The 22,197-nt window shown below is 41.4% G+C and overlaps 2 protein-coding genes across 3 annotated transcripts; both read right to left on the reverse strand.

The window, feature by feature from the left end:
• Positions 1-1,993: 1,993 nt before the first annotated feature.
• LOC105046729 (indole-3-pyruvate monooxygenase YUCCA1) lies at positions 1,994-5,439 on the reverse strand. 2 transcript variants are annotated; one of them, XM_010925450.4, is made up of 4 exons: positions 4,766-5,437; positions 3,794-4,042; positions 3,132-3,254; positions 1,996-2,365 (listed from the first exon to the last, which is right to left on the reverse strand). In XM_010925450.4, the coding sequence occupies exons 1-4, from the start codon at positions 5,393-5,395 to the stop codon at positions 2,156-2,158; spliced, it is 1,212 nt and encodes a 403-aa protein (XP_010923752.1). In that variant the 5' UTR covers positions 5,396-5,437; the 3' UTR covers positions 1,996-2,155. The 2 variants fall into 2 exon arrangements, with proteins under 2 accessions (XP_019707648.1, XP_010923752.1); XM_019852089.3 differs by lacking the exon at positions 3,132-3,254 and having other exon boundaries at positions 1,994-2,365; positions 4,766-5,439.
• Positions 5,440-19,741: 14,302 nt separating this feature from the next.
• LOC105040908 (uncharacterized) lies at positions 19,742-20,505 on the reverse strand. The gene is made up of 2 exons (XM_010917695.4): positions 20,319-20,505; positions 19,742-20,184 (listed from the first exon to the last, which is right to left on the reverse strand). Exons 1-2 carry the CDS (start codon positions 20,417-20,419, stop codon positions 19,845-19,847), a joined length of 441 nt encoding a protein of 146 aa, XP_010915997.1. The 5' UTR covers positions 20,420-20,505; the 3' UTR covers positions 19,742-19,844.
• Between the last annotated feature and the right edge of the window lie 1,692 nt (positions 20,506-22,197).

Consider the following 22,197-nt stretch of genomic DNA (forward strand, 5'->3'; position numbering starts at 1 on the left):
GCCATAGATAAATGTACTTGGGCTTCGCATGAATATACTTGGGCCATAAAGAATAGTCCTAACTCATTTATTAAATGGGTTAGATATAGGTTTTGTTTTATAACACAAGATCCATGATTTAATACATCGTTTTGTTTTGGATAAAGAAGATGTTTAATATTTAGTTGGGCTTCACATGGTTATAGGCCAGTCTATTTACAATTTATTGTAATACGTTGAAATCTCATAGAATTCATGGATTAGATCAGAAAAAATCAATCTAAACTAGATTTGTATTCACAAATATTCAGTAAATTTTTTTTTTTTATTTCTATGAAATTCATGCTGGTTCATTCCAAGAGTCTCAAGATATTTGTGAATATAAGACCAATCCAAACTAATTTTTCTTAATTAAACTGGTCAAACTCATGAATTCTATAAAATTTTGAATTCAGGCCTAAAAACATCTTAATAACCCCCAAATTACTTGTTTGATAAATAAGTGAGCCAAGAGGGAGATTTTTTTTTTTTTTTTTTTCCATCTACATTTCAGTATAGTCCGAAGTCCATCAGGAAATCCATATGACCCGTTGCTACTTCTAAATCTTAATTAAATATATTACCCAAAAAAATCTTAATTAAATAATAAATACAACAGGAAAGATTTCTAAAACTTTGCACTGAATTTTAATTAAATAAAGGGCTTGAATCTGCGTGTGCTGGCGGTCTGGTCGAAGGCGGTGCAGGGTTCCGGTGCGGAGTCTTTAGCGGCTCAGAGGGTGATGCAGCGTACGCCACCCGTAGGGGCGGTGACGCCCTGGCCAACCTCAGCCCGTATACGCGTGCCCTGGAGGACGACGGTAACTCCCAAGTGAGACTGGTAACTTCCAGCACGGATGGCCCTCTTCTTATTTTGTTTTCCTCCACCTTGCCCATAGTCCTTTTGTTTGTGTGTTGGGAAACACGCAAGGGTGACGAGTGCCGATGTCATCTGGCCTGCAGCTTTTATACATGCTCCAAGGTGCCTGCAGACGCTGTTAATCCAGTCTGATACGCATTCCATCCTACATTAAAGGATGGCGCAGGCCCCTATCATTGTCTACTTATTTTGGACAGAGAAAGAGAGAGATGATTTTCTTCTTCTTTTTTTTTTTTTTTCTTTCAGAAAAATATAGACCACTGTCTCTGACGAGCTATCATTTCGGGCAATGTCATTGTAAAATCAAGAGCAATATAAATAATTAATAACCTTCCATAATATCTGCTCACAGGTGGTGCAGCGGCACCGGATCAAATGAGTTTTGGAGACAAAATGGAAAAAAAGAACAGCATAACTCAGAGTGTCACAATTTCCAGACGTCCAAATCGAACACAAACATGGCATCAAGCAATTAATTTTTTATTTATAAATTAAATATTTTTCTGTAATCCGCAAAATGAATTAATTATAAACTCCTGGCTTAAGCATCAAAGAGGCCAAGGTGAATATCTTTTTTTCAGCGACTCTTAACAACCTTACAGATCACCACTCACCATCCTTTTAACTCATCCGATAATTACACGTTGGCTTTAATGTATGAGATCCAAGTTAAGATCTCACGTTTCCATTTTAATTAGCTATTAATAGCCACGAAGAACCGCTCGTGACCATGGTTTGGCCAGCGATTTGATTTTTCTGAACTCCACTTGCTTTCCTAAACTCCCATCGAAATAAGATGAAGGCCTTTTCCTTCCACCCCACAACAGGATAGAAGCTGCCGCACCCCTCTTTCGAGCTCTGAAATCATGTGGAATCTAATTGGAGAGAGGTCATTCAAATTACACACAACCAAACAACATCACGAACTTTTGTTTGATGCCATTTACTCTGTGTTCTTCCCTCAAGTCATAAATACCTTATAATAGAAGCAGATAAAAGAACATCCCAAACCTCACGCCACTCAGCACATGGTCACAGGTTAGTTAAAAGCACAATTTGAATCCTTTCCTTCCTTTCCGTAACTAGGAATATATATATATAATAATAATAATTACAGAAGGTGGTAGAAGACCCCATGCAAAATTGGGTAATGTACAAGGAAGAGCACAGGGCCTCATAGCTTGACCGGGTCAGCGTGTCATAATTGAAGGGAAAACGACAAGAGGGCCTTTCCCTCCTCGTGCCCCTTCTTGAGGACTACAATGGAGAGTTCCGGTAGAGATTGTGGGACCTGCGGATCTCCTTCCACTGGAGCGAGATATCCCTGGCTATGCTAAGTGCGTCCGAGGAGGTGCCGAGGAGGCCTCGCTTCGTGAATCCCACACAGTAGAGGCCATTCTCGCCCTTCCACCCATCGGGGAATGGGGCTTTGGCCATCCCCTCTTTAGTAAAGAGGCATCCACCACCCTGACAGAAGAAAATAATCAATATGGCGGTTGACTGAATTAGATAAATGAGATCAAAGACCAAGTGGAAAAAAGTAATTGAAGTTCACAACCATTTCATTTGGAACGAAGCTTCAGGCTTAAAGAAACAAAACCACCAAGATGAGACATTCTAATCAGCACAGACAAAAGTACATATTGATAACTAATTATCAGGTTCATCACCTTAATTAATATAGTGCCTCGAACGCTTACTTTGGCCATTGTAATTCCTTATGACGAGGATTATCATAATTGCTGGATCAATATTAATTAACTATAGTATTTAATAGAACTCTGGTACGCTAATATTGATGCCAACATCTCCTAGGTGTGTTGGTTTAGCATTTTTCTGTCTTACAAGCTGGTCGCGAGATCAATCTTTTCGTCGGTAAAAAATTTAAAAAAAAGGGGGTTAATTTGAAATGCGACTGAGAGAAACGAATTAATATATAAAAGAGCACTTGCAAGGTGGTCCTCCCCGAATCTCACACTCAAGAATTAACTCGGTCCTGCCCAACTGCCTCGATAGCCGGGCCCACGTTGGGGCACAGTGTGATGGTCCCCGAGTGGGTCCTTTGCTGGGTGTCGCTATTTATAAATTACAATGGCTAATTCTTGCTGCATGCAACTTGTATACCAGCATGCATACAGGAGGACCCACGACGCTTGCTTCTTTGGCTTCCAAAATAAGGTTTAAATCCAGGTTGCGTCGTTTTGTAGGGAAAGGGAGAGCAAGTGGCGCATACCTTGAGCCACGAAGAAACGTTGCTCTTGTAACCCGTTGCCAGAATTATAGAGTCGAACTGCTCCTCCCTCCCATCCACGAATTTTGCTCCCGTCCTCGTTATCTCTTTCACCCCTTGCATCACCTTCATGAAAAGCAACCAGACACAAAGGTAACCAAAAAAAAAAAAAATACAGACCACAAGAAAGATCATCCATCTCACGTGAACTCCCACATCCATCCTATTCTCAGCTATAACTGCAGTACTGTTGTCATGCAGTGGACCTAACTGCTCCTGGCTCTCCTTCCCAAAGCAATGCAACTGTTAACTCTGTCACTAAAGCGACTTGCTTAGTGGGAGTCACAAGTCATAACATCGATATACTGGCCCTAGATATATGCATAGTTGGCATTGGATGTAACCAAGCTCGGTTGGATATCAGTGACTACTATTTCTGCGAAATACGTACCAACGTACGACATCCGCAAGAAAACAGTTAAAACGGAGGACCTCAAATCAATCACATGATCTAAAAAGCCTGAACGAGAGCTAGCCCGCGGAAAGATGAGGACATGGTTCACTGGAGTTGGGTTTTAAAAAGTTCGACTCGCCCCACCCATAAATAAAAGAGACTAGATAGAGAAAGAGAGAGAGAGAGAGAGGTTTGATCACGGTTGACCGACCTTAATGTTGCCAGATTTGATCTCAGCAAGCGCGCCCACGTCCAGGACCGGGGTCTTTCCCGTCACGTTCTTCAGCTCGATGGGGCCGGTCTTGGGCCTTGGGAGGCCGAGCCGGTCAGTGTCTCCCAGGGTCTGGCGGGCCACCGCCAGGAGGAACCTGTCCACTACCCTCAGCGGAAGCCATCTCTGGAGAAACATGGCCACCCCAAACGTTGACAATCCGAACATCTCCCTCGGTAACACATGCACCTATTTTTAATTATTAACGAGTTGAGAGAAAGAGAGAATGGATCATTACTAGTTCTAGAATAAAAAAACATCTTGACAGCAGCTATCAAAACATACAGTTTAATTCTACCAATTAAGATACAACACGCATATATTTTTTTCCCCCATATAAATCGCTTTGAAGCTTAAACGCGCGCAAACAATAACGAAGAGAGCTTCAGATGAAATTCCATCATATCTTGTGCTTTCTATTTTTTACAGGCCCAAACTTAATAGGAAAAACGGCTTCCAGCTTTAAAAATATATAATAACATAAGAACAAAACGCAGACCAAGAGTAACTATAAGAATATAGCTACGGAAGGTTGCAATAATACGAACAATGGGCTCCTTAACTCCCACCCACCCCATATATATATATATAAACAGAAACAGTGGACTATAGTCTGCAGTACTTTTTTTTAATTAAATGAGTTCCATCACACCCTCTATACCTTCAAGTTCCTATACAGATTCAACTTAATAGAATAAATGGTTATAACCTTACCAAAAAAAAAAAAAAGAATAAATGGTTATAGAAGTACAGCAGCAAGAAAAGAAGTGACTTCAAGGTGACTATAAGAAGATGTGAACTTCGCTACCCTGTAAGGCTTGTAAAGAGTCGCTGCCTGCTGACTCATGGAAAAACAAGCATCTATAGAAAACTGTGAACAATTGAAGCAAAAGAACAGGATAAGCGACTCACAGTGTTCCTGACCACCATATAAGGCGTGGCATTGTGTCTGCAGAGATCCAAGCTTATTTCCATTCCAGAATTCCCACAACCCACCACCAAGACCTTCTGCCCCTCGAAGTCGGCCCCTGACTTGTAGTCGCGCGTGTGGATCACGCGCCCGTCGAACACAGCCGTCGAAGTCTCCGGCATCACCGGCTCCACGTTCTCCCCCGTCGCCACCACCAGCCACCGGCTCACCAGCTCCTCCCCCCGCGTCCGGACTCGCCACCCCCCGACCGCCGAGTCAAACTCCGCGTTCAAAACCTCCGTCCCAAACCGGGGATGGATCGCGAAAAAGGCGGCGTATGCCTCCATGTAGGCCACGAACTGCTCCTTAGAGGGGTACTTGGGGAACTCGTTGGGGAAGCCCATCAGGGGAAGCTCGCAGAACTTTTTGGGGAGGTGGAGCTTGAGGCAGTCGTAGGTGCGGTGCTGCCAAAGGGAAGCCACGGAGTCGGACTTCTCCAGCACGGTGGCGGAAACTCCGGCGTCGGCGAGGCAGGCGGCGACGGCGACGCCGGACGGACCGGCGCCGACGACGATGGGGCCAGAGACCCAGGTGCGCCTAAGCTCCGGGTCCCCCTCCGCCGAGTAACCCATGTGACGGCGTGCTCCGCCTCCCACACCCCCCCCCCCGCCCCCCCCCCAACAATGCCTGGGTCTAAAGCGCTCCTATTATTTTTCCCACTCGGTTTTCTATTCTAGCTCTAAAAGGGGCTCTGTTTTTTACTTTCCGTTGGTTTCTTTTTCTTGGGTTTTTACTGTAGGGGAATGGAGGGAGCGCAGGGGATTTTATAGCGCAGGAAGGGGAAGGATTCTGGCACTTGGGCTTTTGCTTGCGGAGAAGAACATCACTACGGGGGGTAACTAAGGATTTGGTGCTCCCTATGACTCTATATGGCCATTATTTACCAGCACACCTCCTCTCCCTCGCGCACAGAGAGAGAGAAGGGAGGGTTGTGGCTGTAAATCGTTGACATAGGTGAAGTTAATGATCTTCGAATGATACGAAGGTACCCGGAGGAAGAGAGAACCTTCTCTCTTGAATTTATCGGGGATCGTCATCGAAGAAGTTTTCATTTTTATCTTTTGTGGGGTCCACGTGCGGGCATTAGCTTACCGGCCATGACACTCGGCGGTATACCCGGAAAATGCTTAAATAGCTCAGAAAAAAGACACTCGGCTGGCATTGCTCCCTTTCAATCCAATATATAATGGATTGCTGGCTTTGTGCAATCCAAATGATACGTGCAAAATTACGGCTCGTTGGATGCAAAGGGATCATCTGCAGAGCAGATTTCAAAGTACAGCATAAATCAATCACGTTCTAGTATGGTAAAAGCAAAGCTGTTTTGTTAGATATGAGCCTAAACTACACCTCCTTGTCTTCAAATAGCATGGACAGAGAACCTGTAATGTAATCAGCTCAATAATTAGTTAAATGTGAGTAACGATAATGGTGTCCGTCACACTAAGTAGCTTATACCGCCAGGCACGAGAGGGTTCTAGTATGACACGCGGAAACATGTAGGAATGATGACCTGGCATGGTGGCATTAAGCGGAGTCGTAAAACAAATATATATATATATATATATTTTTTTCCAACCTTTAGCTGGTGCCTGGCAATAATTTTCAACAAATATCGCATCCTACTGCAGGATCCTAGAGCCGCGTGCGGTCTGGTGATCTCACTTTTCTGGATGCTTTCTTTGGTTGCTTTGTTTGGATAGGCCCCACACGTGTATCCAAGCAGAAGGAATCTGGTTTTGTCTTGTTGTGGCTATCAACAGCCTTCATGGGTTGCGATGTCTTGTGTATTGGGGACTTGGAATAACGTGGATCATGAGAGATTATATTCGTATAGTCTAAAACACACGTGTGTGTGTGTATATATATATATATATACATATATGCAATGCCAACTGGGCAAGTTAACTATTGTTCCTAAATTAACTAGGACATTAATGAAATCAAGATAGAGGTTGCGCATTGTGGTCGTGCTGCAGCCTGCTGTTTACGTACCGACCGGCAGCGGAATGGGGGCTTCATCTTTGGTTCAAAAGAAGAGTTCACCTTTCTTCGCACCGCTGAACTATTGGAATATAGAATAATTGCTTTGAGGGATGTACAGATGAATCAAATAATTCAGAGCAGCAGAGGAGGATCCATGAGATTTTCCACCACAATTAGGGTCCCATTCAAAACAGCAGCGGAAGGCTTTGTTTGTTGGTGCACCAGCTGTCTCCCGAGCACTGTCCAATCATTGATGGTCTGGCTCGAATCGAATCAAAGGGAACGGAACCGTACTAACCCGGGAACGCTGGTCCGTGGACCCAAAGACCGTTTAGTTACGAGATACCCACTACACTAGACCGGACCGGTTCGTCCGCGTTGGGCCGAGAAATAAGAAACCGGTGGCCAGTACGATCGGTATGACGCGAGAAATTGGGGAGATCACCGAGAAGAACGACGGTCTCGTCTCATAGGAGATTTCCGCAAGGAGGAAAGACGCTACAGCGCTCAGCCAAGCGCCGCGCGTCATCAAGTTAACGGTGGTCCCCGCCGGCGCGGACGGTGAAGGGGTTGGTGGCCAAATAGTCGGATTTAATTGCTGCCCGGTCTACCGCGAGATCCTGAGATCCAAGGGACCAGATCTCTCGGGAATCCGGGCTACGTGACAGCAGGGGGGCGATCACGAGATCCGCCTCTTCACGCTTAAAAAAAAAAAAAAGGTGAAATTTCCGAAAACGGCAAAAGGGGAATTGAAATGACCGTTCTGACCTTGGACCGGGTAGAGTGACGGGATGGGAAGGATAAATACGGATTACGGACTGCGGGTTGGATGACGTAGAAGGGTCGGGGGCGCGAGGTCACGTGACAGGTTGGGGGTGGGGATCGTAGGATATCCTCCCGGACCTTTTTAATTTCTTTACGCCGAGGAGGAGGAGGAGAGGGCGGCGGAAAAGACCGTCGTGGTTGGGTGGGTGGAGTTAAGAAATGGATTTGACGGTCGGGGATGGTTTGACGTCATGAGGTGGGAGGGTATTTCATTTTGATTTGACTCCACACGTCGCGTGTGAGTTTAGGCTGGTCAGAGAGGTAGTTGACCTCGTAAGCGTGCCGGAGCCAGTTGCTTTAAGCTGCTCCGTCGGCCACGTCACAGAAGCACCCGACGAGATATCTACATTTTTTTTTTCTATTTTTTTTCTTTTCCCTCGAGGCTTCCGATATTTTTTTTTTAATTGCTCGTGTAAATTCATGTGAAATCTACGTATATTTCTTTTAATAAGGATAACATTTTATAGAACAAAATATATTAAAATAAAATGATTATATTTTTTATAAACTATAATTATAGCCAGAAATATAAAAAAATATATTATTGCTAAAATGGATAGATAATATAAAAAACAATAAGATATAGAACCAATTATGAAAAAGTCAATGTGAGCACTATTAGGTGTAAAATATGAGACTCATTTAGACATGCACAGCGTAAATTGAGGAATACCAACAGTGTGAGTGAATACATATAGAAAAAATGAAAAAAATTACAGATAAATCGAAAGTCTTATGGGATGGAACAATGAGGAAGATTTGATATCCCAATATTTTTGAGAAGGTACAGCTATAAAGCAAGCAAAATGAAGGAAAAAAAAAATTCATATCCCCAATTCTAATTAGTTTGAGATTAAAACTTAGTTGAGCTGGATTGAGTTCTCAAAGTTACACAAGAAAACAAATCCTTTTTATTTGATATACCCAATTATAGCAGGCATTTTATGCCATTCTGGGTTGATGGCATCCCAGAGGACGACTATTTATCATGTTTGGTTGGTGCTTCACACTTGTATAAACCATGGATGGTACACATCTTTATGCTTATTGATTGCCAGTCAAGTTTTCAATCAATTAGTAGATGAAATTCAACGTTCCAGTTTATAAAAAGTAAGAAATTCTTTCGCTAAATTTCACATGATATGTGAAGTCGAGAATATCTGAATAATTATTCAAATAATAAACTTGGGCAGGCCCGTAGGTTCAAAACAGGCATCCGCATGGACTCGTCACTAGGGTTGGACCAAAAGTTGATTTCTAGGCCCACGACTTGGGTCTAGCCCGCTAGCACATCTCATCTCGCGACTTATGGATGAGATATTCACAGTCCACCAGTGCGCCACAGAATGGGCTGGATATCAAGCACCCGGAGCTGTTGAGTAAGCGGATCGCTGTCACTGAGTCGATTACTCTCGACTGGAAACTGGGCCTCCTTGAAGTTATAGACTGGAATCTAAATCGGCCACCGAATAACTTTTGATCGACTCCTTCCAAATGCATAATGGGGTATCCATCTATCAAATGGATCGCGGTTGTCTTTCGTGCGAAATAAGGATTTACCTTCGCGAATTCGCCATTGGATCATCCACTGTACAGAACTTAGCGATTCAAATTCAATCATTTATCCAATAACAAGTGGATGATCCAATGGTAGATTTGAATGAAGGAAAATAAATCCTTCTTTCAGATGAAAGATACACCACCAACCCCTATGAAACAATTGGATAACTGGTTTGAAGACTCTTACGAAAACATCTCAAAATGTTTTCGATGCTGTTGCGGAAGATTCCTGACTTTAGTCGGAGTGGCTGGAGATGGCTGGTGCAGCATGATCTGTAAAAAAAATCATGACCAAAGTTGGCTCCAGCGGAAATCCTCCGATTCAAGTCAGGAAAAATGCAACAGATGAGAAAGAGAGAGAGAGGGGTTGAGGGCGCGCTTATATGCGTACCTAAAGGATCCCTTTTTACTTTTATTTATAGGAATACAAGAGTCATAAGAGAAAAAATGATGGGAGACCATTTTAGCTTCTTCATCCATACCATCCAGTAGGGGTGGCAATCGGGTTGCGTTGGGTCATAAATGGGTCGGATCATAAATGGATCGAGTTAGAAAATCATCAACCCAAATCTGACCTGTTTATTAAACGGGTCAAAAATTCAAACCTGAACCTAACCTGTTTATTAAACAGGTAATCCGATCCGATCAATTTAATCCGTTTATTAAATAGATCAAATTAGGTTAAACGGATTAAACAGGTTAAACGGGTTAAACAGGTTAAACAGGTCAGGTTAAATAGGACAGAAACAGATTAAACAGGTTAACCAGGTATTAAATAGATTAAACAGGTTAAACAGGTCGGATTAAATGGGTCAGAAATAGGTTAAACATGTTAAATGGGTTATTTGACTCAATCCGATCTGAATATTAAACAGGTTAAACTTGTCAGATATCTAAAACCCAAATCCAACCCATTTATTAAACGGGTTAAACAGATTGATCCGTTTATGACCCAAATCCTTTTAGCCTAAATCCAAACCTATTTATGGTAGGTCAAACATGGGTTGGGTTGGCGGGTCGGTTCATATTTCGCCAGCCCTACCATCCAAAATGTTCGGATTCATGAAATACAAGGCTTAAAGTGGCGTGCTATCCATTGTGAGACTCGAGTAGTTTATTTAGATGTGGTCCAGGTAATCATTTCTCTTGGTTTGGACTTTGATGGCGGACGTCACGTTATCTGGCGCGCAGTCAACCACTCATAGAAATGGTTTGTTTGACATGGCCTCACTTAGCATGCAGCCAGCCGCTGGAGTAGTATGGCCCTATATGGGATAATGTGACTTGATGTGATGGTATGAGGGTTGACTCTTCCAAATACCGTAGCCAACAAATATTGAAGGGAGAGTAGTTTGCGGCTAGAAGCAAGGATTGGTATGAGAGCTTTTGGTTGGAGATGATATCGGGCCTAGGTCCTTTTTTGGATGGATGTCCGATGTCCGGATGTTATCGTAATGCAAGTGGCTAAGGAGATGTGGGTGGAGCTATGAGGGGCAGTGGCTAATGTCAGGATCAGTTGGATCTTCAACCAACCATTATGGGAGTTTCATCTGAAAGGGTTAGTGAGAGAGTGAGGATGGGTGGGATTCAAAGTGAGGTCCACTATTTTATTATGTATTGAATGACTTTCTTCGATATGACTCTTTCTACAATTTTGAGATGACATATCTATCATTGGGATTGTACTCATTTATCTCCGCTTGGCACTATAATAATAATCTTCAAAAGTAGGAGTCGGAGAGGTCTGAAGTGAGATCTCTACTTTCACATGTCTTTGGCATGGACGACATACTTCCTCCCAACAGAGGCGAACATTATTAGGCTATTAAACTAACCTCTGGGGTCAGCCGAACTAAGATCGATATGGAAGAGAGTTCACTCCGACAATAATTTCTTTAGAACAGGAACCCTATACTCCCGCAAAATTTTGGAGCGCTCTAGATCCTCTCCCTCCAGCTTCAGGATTTGAAAAATAGAATTCCTTGCCCGATCATAGCAGAAAAACCTAAGACTCTTGATGGAAGGACTCGAGGCAAATAAAAATCAGCTCTTCTACCCATGGACCGAAGATGGGCCCCCTCTGATTAAGGTGGGGATCCCCCTTAGTAGCGAGACATATCACCAATCTTCGGTCTATCTTATGATGGTATAGAAGGATCAGAAGAGAGGAATCAAGGGTTGGACTTCAGCCATAAGGTAGATGGTGATTAAGCCAATGATAAAGCGGAAGAAGTTGGGAACAATGGAGCAAAGGGAGATGTTAAAGAAATGAAAAACTTTTGCAACAAAGAGGTGAATGGACAACCTAAGATCGGTCTTAAATGATTTTTCATTAAGCCGATTCTGTTAGGTGGAGGATCACCGATCCTCCCATTGGGTCCTAGGGACTCCAACTCATATGAAGCTAGAATCTCATATTGAGGCCGTATTAGATCCAAATCTCTTAAATCCAATACGGATGCAATGGTCGATGGTTCACCCTCACGTCCATCGTCCGAACTGATGGGATTTCTCCCCGAAGAAGGCGGGACTCGGAGGATCAACTCTTCCTAAAGACCTCAGAACCAGTCATTGAAGGGTAAAAGGAAGAAGAGAAAGACGGGCTAGAAGAACTAGCAGAGAGCCAAAAGAAAAAGAGGGAGAAATCAAAAAATCGACGAGGGAATGAAGAGACCCATCTATGATGGTGCGGGAGATTGGGAAAGTTGCTGGAGGAAGTCGCTAGCAACCAAGGAGACTGGGGGAGACGATCGAAAAGGAAACTTCTTTAAGAGCTTGGAGGAAGTCAGAAACTTGGTTAGAAAGAAAAGAAAAACTCTAGGAGCAAAAGAGAAGACAGAGAGAAAAAAGCAGCCCCTTTTTATAGGCATAGAGAGGCTAGTACAGTCCGAATATCAAATCCTCTCTGTCTGTCGGATGGCGGACATCTGGTTTGCCTCTATTGACTTGTAGAAACTGACAGACGGCTTATTTATGGGTAATACTCAGAATGAAGTGCGCCGTTCTTTGAATCCTGCAAAGATGCCCTACATTTCTCGATCATAATTAACCCCTGATATGGTCCTTGCATTCTTCGAAAAGATATGGATGCATCATCTCCTTCATAATAAGGGCATCTTTAGCAACAGTCAATCAACGTACTCCCTTCATCTGAATCCTACTCGATTCAAACTTGAGAGTAGGAGGCATGTGTTGGAGGAAGTATGTCATCTATGCCGAAGACACGTGAAAGTGGGGATCTCACTTCGGATCTTTTCGATCCTCACTTTCTAAGGTTACCACCATAGTGCCGAGTGAAGGTAAACGAGTATAATCCAAATGGTAGATATATCATCATAGAAATGTGAAAAGAGTCATGCCGAAAGAAATTATTTAATACGTAGTAAAATAGTGGACCTCACTTCAGGTCCCATCGATCCTCACTCTCTCACTAATCCTTTCGGATGAAGCTCCAATAATGGTTGGTAGAAAATCTGACCGATTCTGACTTCGGCTGCCTAGTTTGGCTTTGGCTGCCCTTTACGGCTCCGCTATAGCTCCTTAGCCACTGGCACTAAGGTGACGTTTGAATATCGAACATCGATTCAAGAAAGGACCAGAGCCTGATATCATCTCTGATCGAAGGATCCCACATTGATCCCTACTTCTAGCTGCAGCTTACTCTCCTTTCAATACTTGCTAGCTACCGCATTTGGAAGAGTCAACCCTCAATTCATCACATCAAGTCACATCATCCCACGTGGGATCATACCTGATAGAATATGTAATGGTGGTGGAACACACAACAATAGTATGAGAAACTCTATAAAATAATGAAGCAGTACAACTTTTTCTCACAAGCTCTCTCTTTTTTTTCTATTTTTTGATACCACTTCACTACTCCATACATTCTACAACAACCACCTATTTATAGGTATAAGAAATGACCTTTTGACTCCCCTAATAAATTTATCATTTAGATTTTCCATGTGACCCTTAATTTTTCAATGCAACTCTTGATTTTTGCCACTACAATTAAGTTTACAAAATTTAATATGACCTTTCAATTTCTTCAATACAATTAATATTTGCTTTTTCCAACACCTTCCTTAAACTTAATTGTTCTTTCTTCATCATGTCAAGAGAACTTTTAAACTTGGTGAAGAGCTCTGCTTCTAATGGTTTAGTGAATATGTCGGTAATTTGATCTTGTGTCTTCACATACAGTAACTCTACTTCTCTGTTCTTCATATGTTCTCGGATTGAATGAAAACGCATATCAATATGCTTGCTTCTTTGATGATACACTGTGTTCTTTTCTAGTGCAATAGCCGACTTGCTATTAATGCTTATCTTGATAGATTTTTTTTGCTCAAAATGAACTTTCTTCAGCAAGCTTCTTAGCCATATAGCATGTGATACACATGCGGATGCAGCAACATATTCGGCTTCACATGTAGAAAGAGTAACAATAGGTTGCTTCTTTGACATCCATGAAAAAGTTGCATCTCCTATAGAAAATACAAGTCTGAAAGTACTCTTTCGGTCATCCATGAAAAAGATGGATTCTCCTTCCTTCATCTTCAAAGTCTCGAACTCGCCTCTCAACATTTGGAGGCGCACCTTCTTCAGTTTCTCAACGCCCTTACGAGCGTTCTCGAGGATTTCCCAAGCTTGCTTCGAGTTGGTGGCACAAGCAACCTTCTCGAATCCGGCTTCATCTAGCCCTTGATAGATGAAATAAAGGGCCTTTTTATCCTTTTTTCTTTGATCGACAAGCACTGTTCTTTGTGTCGCCGTTTGTGCACGGTCATCTTGGGATTCTTCATATCATTTTTCAACAACCTCCCAAATATCTTGGGAGCCTAGCAATGCCTTCATCTGGATGTTCCAATTCTCATAATTGATGGTGGTGAGTTATAGAATGAAAAATTGCATGCTGCTGAACATATTTCCAACCTTCGAGCTCTGATACCACTTTGATAGAATATGTAATGGTGATGGAATATACAACAATAGTATGAGAAACTATATAAAATAATGGAGCAGTATAACTTTTTCTCACAAGCCCTCTCTTTTCTTTTTCTATTTTTTGATACCACTTCACTACTCCATACATTCTACAATAACTACCTATTTATAGGTATAAGAAATAACTTTTTAATTCTCCTAATAAATTTATTATTTAGACTTCCCATATGACTTTTGGACTTTCTATGTGACCCTTAATTTTTCAATGTGACTTTTGATTTTTACCACTATAATTAAGTTTACAAAATTTAATATGACCTTTTGATTTCTTCAATATAATTAATATTTACTTTTTCTAACAATACCGCTCCAATGGTTGACTGTGCACCAAGTGAGGCCACGTCAAATCAAATTATCCCTGTGAGTGGCTGATTATGCACCGGATAAGGTGACATCTGCCACCAAAGTCTAAATTGAGAGGAAGGATTAACTGGATCATGTCCGAATAAACTATTCAAGTCCTACAGTGGATAGTACACCATTGTAACTATTGTATTTCATGTATTTAGGCATCTTGGATGGCATGGACGGAGAGATCAATATTATTTTTTATTTTTATTTTTTATAATTTTTATTTTTTTATAAATAATGATAAAAAAAAATTTTAAGCATGCATATACGTGTGCTTTCTATTTTTTTTTTATTCATTATATTTTTTTGATTTGACCGTTGCATTTTTTTCTGACTTGATCGTTGCATGTCATGCCGTATCAGCCTTCTCCAGCCACTCCCATCGGAGTCAGAAGTCTCCACAAAGCCTTCATTTAACATAAAGTGTACCACCACTGGGAAATAAAGTTTCAAAGTATGGAAACAGTTTCTCCGCCATTTGTTGGGTTGGGTTTCTCCTATGTGGAGAATGGCCCAAAGTCTATATGGGTCAAAACCCATATTGATAACTCATTTTTATTTTGCTCCAAAAGAAATCCTAGTATTTAAAAAAGGTAATTTTGGAGAGCACCCACATAAAAAAAGAGGTTTTGAAGATCAGAAACATTAGACGGCAAAAAGAGAGATCGTTCCTTTTTCAGATTTTTTGTGCAGCCTTCACAAAAGTGGTCGCCGGGAATTCGTTCACCGTTGGATCAAATTGAAATTTGGTCTGCACATTTTTGACACCTGGTTCTTCAATCTGGACGGTGGAGATCGAAATTGAAGTCCTTTTTCTTTGGTTTCTGCTTATCGTTTTCTTCAGAATTCTTCTATTTTTTGGTAATATCTTCTCAACTTCACTTGTTGTATCATTAGATGTTTGTGGCTGCCAAGAGTATTAATTCTTGATGATTTATTATGTTGAGAAGTTGATGTATGCCTCTGGTTGTTGATAACTAGAGAGAAATCTTGTGTATTCTCATTATTTGATTATAGTGGAAGTTGTGGGTGTCGGGCCGTGATTTTTACTCCTCATATTGAGGAGGTTTTTCACGTAAATCTTGGTATTTCTGTGTTTGATTTGTTCGCTGCATCTTTCACATATTTTGCTTGATTTCTCTACTTGTTAAATTTCTATCAAAAGTGGTATCAGAGCCAGGTTCGTTGATTCGTTGTCCTGTGTCGAACAATGGAAGTTAATTCAAGTAGAATGATCAATTTGAATGGATCTAATTATGTTGTTTGGAAATCAAAAATGGAGGATGTTCTTTATGTGAAAGGATACCACTTACCTGTGTTTGCTTCTGAAAAACCTGTTGATAAAACTGATGAAGAGTGGAACTTGATACATAGATAAGTATGTGGATACATCAGATAGTGGGTTGAGGATAATGTATTGAACCACATTATTGGAGAGACACATGCACGAACTTTGTGGACTAAGCTTGAGCAGTTATATGCAGGGAGGACTGAAAATAATAAGCTGTATTTAATCAAGCAGATGATGGCTTTGAAATACAGAGATAATACCCCCATGACAGATCATCTGAATACCTTTCAGGGAATCATAAATCAACTAGCTGTTATGGGTATTAGATTTGATGAGGAAGTGCAGGGCTTATGGCTTCTTGGTACACTACCGGACTCATGGGAGACGTTTAGAACGTCGTTATCTAACTCAGCTCCTAATGGTGTGATCATAATGGATATGGCTAAAAGTAGTATTTTGAATGAAGAGATGAGAAGAAAGTCACAATATTCTTCTTCACAGTCAGATGTTGTCACGCCCCGAACCCAACACCCGGGTCGGATACGTGATGGCCGCACACTCCTTAGAGCAAGCCCTAAAGAATATGCAAGGCCAAAATAAATCATTACAACCTTATCAACCATAATATTTAATTTTAATAATAATTCATAAAACTTGCATAATTACAATTAACATTTCTTCAATCCTCTGATCAGGTATCAATGGTACTCTATCTATGCATCCGCTCACTCACAAATCCATACCATAGCCAACCATGGACATCTTGTAACTCTGAGAAGAAAAAAAAATGAAGGGGTGTGAGCTTTACAGCCCAGTAAGAATTTTCATATCACACCAATATAATAATATAATCTGAAAATAAGGATAGGCAGTAACACATAAAAGTCGATGTTCACTGTCCAGAATACTGCAAACATCTATAGATTATCTGTTTTATCAAAAGAGATTCATCATCATATGTTACATAAGTGAAACAATTTTATTCAATGATTGTTTCATGTCTTATCTTTCTATTTTCTTCTATTATCACATCATCTTTAATCCTTTCTTTTTGGCTTTAGCTTAAGCTTTGGCTTTGGCTTTGGCTTTGGCTTTGGACTACCAGGATCATGCGACGATCTTTTATTCGGATCAATTTTTGTGATCTTCCTCGGATTGAAATATTCATGATCTTTCTCGGATCAAAGTGGCCATGATCTTTCTCGGATCAAATCATTCATGATCTTTCTCGGATCAGATTCTTTATGATCTTTCTCAGATCATATTCTTCCACACATAAGCCTGTGGGGGCTGTCCCAGGTATAAGCTCCTGGCAAGTTATTCCACATGACAAGGCTAGTCCAAACCATATTTCTCTTTCTTTTCATTTTCATGAAATTAAAATATTTAACTTTATTAATCAATTCAACTTTTGCAGTGTAATAAATATGTCATACACATATAATCATGCCATCAATCACTGATACATATGTATTGATATAACATACTCATGCTCAAAATCACATAAATAACAATGTCTCAGATATAACAAATTCATCGATCTCAAATCCAACGATGCAAAATCAAGGAGATAAAACCAACGGTAAAATAACATATATAATGATGATCATGTACAGAGATTCTTACCTTTACCGGTGACTGATCCAAACACAGAAATCAATGTTCTTCTTTGATTTATGAATTTTTCTAACAAGATATTCCACTCGATATCATATGCAGACAATCATCTCTTCATAATCCTGATCAATATAAAAATCATATATAGAGAAAATTATCGATAATCGATCCACAGATCGAGGATCTCTCTTCGGATTAACCAAAATTAGGACTTGTCTATGTATCAGGATCCTCCACTGATCCATAAGACTTCTAGAGAGAAAAAAATCCATGAATAGAGAGAAAATTTTAGAGAGAGAAAGTAGAGAGAGAAAGTGGAGAGAGAATCTTCGTATCCTTCCGATGAGGCAGTCATGATCGAGATCATCAGAGGTCCTATCAGGGTGACTCAATATGAATCAAGTGTTACAAATTTCGAATAGGATCGGACTGGAATCAGACCTACTGCACGAATTTCGGAGCAACCTCAATTCATCATATTTTTAATTCAAATATATCCTAGGGTTTGTGATGCAATCTGAGAGAGTAGAAAGATTCTAGAGAGATAAAATCTACAAAAAGAGAGAAAGATCTAGAGAGAGAAAATATAGAGAAAATATAGAGAGAGAAGGTAGAGAGAGGAGAGAGGAAAGAGAGAGAAAAGAGGGAGAAAGGAGAGAGAGAAAAATTCTCTCTCTTCTTCTTCTTATTTTATTTTATTTTTATTTTATTTTTCTTTTTTCTTTTCTTTTTCTTTTTTTTTCTTTTCTTTTCTTTTCTTTTCTTCATCTTCTTCTTCCTTTCTTCTTTTTTCTTTTTTTTCTTTTCCCGCGGCCTCCCTTGACTGAAACAGGGGAGGACCGTGAGGTCCCCCCCCTCGGTGGCTCGGGCTCCGGCGGCTTGGCCGGAGATCCGACAATGGCGGCCGACCATGCAAGCTGACCGGCGACTAGGTTTGGCCGGCGAGCTTTCTCTCCCCCCTTTTTTTTTTTCTCGAAAAACAGGGGATCCGTCCCCTTTCTTCATGATTTCCGGCCATTGGCCGATCGCCGGCTGTCGAGAACTCTCGAGGAAGAGAGATAGAGGGATGGCGGTGCTGTCCTAGGGATAAGACGCCGCAAACGACGGTGCCGGCGGTCGGAAAAAAAAAGAAAGGACTCGATCGAACAGGGAAAAACAGAGTCTTTCCTTTTTCATGAGTTTTTCTGACGATCCCGACGGCCGGCAAGGGTGTGAGAGCCACGGAAAGAAGGGGAAGGAAGAGGAGATTTATAGGGTATAGGGGAGGTCGAATCTGCCTCGGATTCGACCTCTCCACCGGTGATTTGGGTGGAAGAAGACTCCCAGCGGGAGTCTTCTTCATTCCATTTTTTTTTTTTTGTATGGCTTTGGGCTTTTTGGGCTGATTTGGGCCGGGGTATTACACCTTTTTCTTTGGTTTCTGCTTGCCGTTTTCTTCAGAATTCTTCTATTTTTTGGTAATATCTTCTCAACTTCACTTGTTGCATCATTAGATGTTTGTGGCTGCCAAGAGTATTGATTCTTGATGATTTATTGTGTTGAGAAGTTGATGTATGCCTCTGGTTGTTGATAACTAGAGAGGAATCTTGTGTATTCCCATTATTTGATTATAGTGGAAGTTGTGGGTGTCGGGCCGTGGTTTTTATTCCTCATATTGAGGAGATTTTCCACGTAAATCTTGGTGTTTCTGTGTTTGATTTGTTCGCTACATCTTTCACATATTTTGCTTGATTTCTCTACTTATTAAATTTCTATCACCGTTGAGGCTGAGCGGCGGCGTCCTCATGCATTGGACACTATTGTTTTATATATAGTTTCAACATGCGCATATCTTGATAATTTTGTTTATATTTACATCAGAAAAGGATAATTTTGTTTATATCACATCCACGATCCGTGAAAACTTAGTTTCCTCCTTGAGCAGATCAACGTGATGGTCGGTAGATTTCTCATTTGCTAAAGCATCGGTCACGAGCAAAACCTCAAAATTTTTTTCTAATAGCTATAAAGCATAAACATTTCCCATTGGTGGTACAACGCCTATTCAACTGTACTGCAACATCTTATGATACATCAATTCTGATTGGCGTATGTGGATCTTCCTTGTTCCATTTTTGTTTCCAGTGATCCCACGTAGATTTGGATTTTTTCTTTTTTTTTTTTTTTCCGACGGGGCCTACTTAAGTCTCTTTCATCTCTTCTTTTTCCCGTTGCTTCTTCGGTTAGACATATAACCTCGATTAATTAATTTAGCTCTCAATGCAAAAATTATAAAGAGTCCCACTGAAATCGATCTCTTATTCCTTGTTTTCAATAGTATACAAGCTTCGTTTACACGAAAGAAGTGAAACAGCTAGCTAGGACCGTAAACTAACACATGCCTAAAGCGAAAAGCAACTACTTCTGTACTGAATTGAAAACGCCCCAGCCTTGGGAGCATTTTTATGAGCTACGAATCCATCGGATCTGGGACCAGTTGGTGGCCGGGGAAGATTCTCCGGCACAATATTCTCGAGAGAGTTCACGTGCCACGGAGGACACTTCCTCCTGTCGCTCCACCGCACCACCTTTCCTTCCGATACCTCCATGACCTTAAGGTCATCTCCAGCAGCAATGACCGCGCCGTCGCCAGCGGAAAAGCCGGCAATACTCGAGCCAAGTATGACGCATGCTGCGGTCGCGATGCACCGGCTTCGCCAGCTCACTTCCTTGCTCGCGGACCTGAACAAATACAATGATCATTCACAAACTAAATTTGATCCAACGATTTCAATTACGTACATATACAGCTGGCATGATGAAGAAGCAGGCGTATTCCACATGCAACGCCAGAGTGCAGGAAAATTGGAGCTCACCGTGGGGTTAGAGTGGTTTTGGTCGACGGAGAGAGGCTTGGAGGAGGAGGTGGTGGAGGGGAAGAGGGTTTGAGGCAGGAGGTGATCATAGAAATGGCCATGTCTTCTCTCTGTTAATTTTACGAGGAGACCTTCTGGTTTAGAACTACAATTGATGGTTTTGGTGGGGGCCGACGGTTGATATTATGGAGAGAGGAGAAGGCCATACGCATGGCTTGGGGAGGGGACCGGAGAATAGGGTGCCGGGTTGCAGGTGGTTGGTCAGATCACGGCTGTTGATGAGGACACGGACGGTGGATTTTAGCGGTTTACCAAAAAAGCGGTCGACTGCACGTGGGTCGGGAGAGGCCAACCAATTGGGAAGAAAAGTTCCTTGCTTGCCGTCTGGAGTTCGAGAAATTATTGGCCGGACCACGCCTAGGTAGACCAGCGCAAATCTCGGAGTTCCGGACATTGGGTGACACGTGGGATATGGCGACCCCGTTGGTCAGATATTAGTCCGCGGGACTGGCGTATGGGGTTGTGCCCTTGGGCTTTGATTGGCCGTCCGATTATGATCGGATGGTCAAAAGCGTTGCCGTGTATACGCTGCTTGACGTGAGTACGCGGCCAAGTAAAGCGCATCACGGCTCCGTGAATTGAAATGCAGAGCCGGCTGAAGGTTGGATGCATCATACACGTTTTTCTTTTCTTCCTTTTTTTTTTCCCTTCTTTTTATTATAATACTTATTTTTCTTGTACTCTTTCGGTTGGGATGGTTTACAAAGCCAAATAATATTCCAAATTTTAATAATTTGATTAATAGATTAAAAATCTTCAAATTACATAAATTTTGATATATAATTAGAGGTAGTGGATCATATTTAAATGATCATCGATTGGGATCCCCACATCTGATTAAATTTTAATGAGGATATACCTAAGTGTATCCAAATCTATCTCTTCATTGGATATATGTATCAGCAAACATTTAGCTTCTTCTTCCTTCCAATCGACTTTATATGTAGTGGTGTATAGGATCATGTACTTTAGTTTTCTGCTATTTTTAGGTTCTCATCTATATATGATTTGGTGAAGTTAGTTGGCCTGATTGGTTTCCTACCACTGATCTGCATACAACTCAATAATAGATCGAGAAGTTTTGGAGTTGCTTTGTTATATACCCTGTTTCATTATTTCATTGGAGTTGGTCGCGCTCTTCCCCAATGCTTGTCTAGGAAAAAGAAATGGAGGAGAAGTTGGTACGGTTTCATCTTTTGAACTTTGGTTGTTAGTATGGTCTCGGTGCTATTTAGACATTATGTTCCTCAAAACTGCAATAGCCTATGCACTTCGAACACAAGGATTACAAAATTCACCTTTCCTCCCTTCATTCCAGGGTTAACCATTACTTAAATTGATAGGCTATATTTGATGGTTCAACGCAGAAACGAAAGCTGATAAGTGTCAACCAAACATTTCATTAGTGAACGGAATTATCAATACCTTGATGTGCAACTTTTGGGGACCAAGAGCCCCTAAACAAGACAAATGGTTCTTCTACCCATCAACTTTTGGAGAAATCGGACGCGAACCTGGTTACAGATTGTTTCATGGAGGAGTTAATCCCATCAGACTAATAAAATTGGCCATGTTATTAACTGGAGCCAAACTTTGAAGTGAATCCTGACTTGCTTTTGCTAGCAACAAAATACGGTAATTCTATGCTATGCTGCTCTCGCCATGCATCCAAGAACAATTCTCTCATGGCAAGGGGGGATTGGTGCAGCTCGCGAATTTGCTGCCACATATGACAGGTTGGTCAGCCGTGGAGTTGCCAAGTCGGTGATGTGAGCCGAATGAATTCTCCGAATGCATATTTCAACAAAACATATGTGAG

Source organism: Elaeis guineensis, chromosome 2 (genome assembly GCF_000442705.2).
Source record: "Elaeis guineensis isolate ETL-2024a chromosome 2, EG11, whole genome shotgun sequence".
Taxonomy (NCBI): Eukaryota; Viridiplantae; Streptophyta; class Magnoliopsida; order Arecales; family Arecaceae; genus Elaeis; species Elaeis guineensis.

Coding starts and splice junctions, on each gene's coding strand:
- LOC105046729 (XM_010925450.4), bottom strand. CDS start 5,395: ATGGGTTACTCGGCGGAGGGGGACCCGGAGCTTAGGCGCACCTGGGTC. Junction 3,255..3,793: donor TCAAATCTGGCAACATTAAG/GTCGGTCAACCG, acceptor CTTTTCATGAAG/GTGATGCAAGGGGTGAAAGA. Junction 2,366..3,131: donor ACGTTTCTTCGTGGCTCAAG/GTATGCGCCACT, acceptor TTCTTCTGTCAG/GGTGGTGGATGCCTCTTTAC.
- LOC105040908 (XM_010917695.4), bottom strand. CDS start 20,419: ATGGCCATTTCTATGATCACCTCCTGCCTCAAACCCTCTTCCCCTCCA. Junction 20,185..20,318: donor AAAACCACTCTAACCCCACG/GTGAGCTCCAAT, acceptor GTATTTGTTCAG/GTCCGCGAGCAAGGAAGTGA.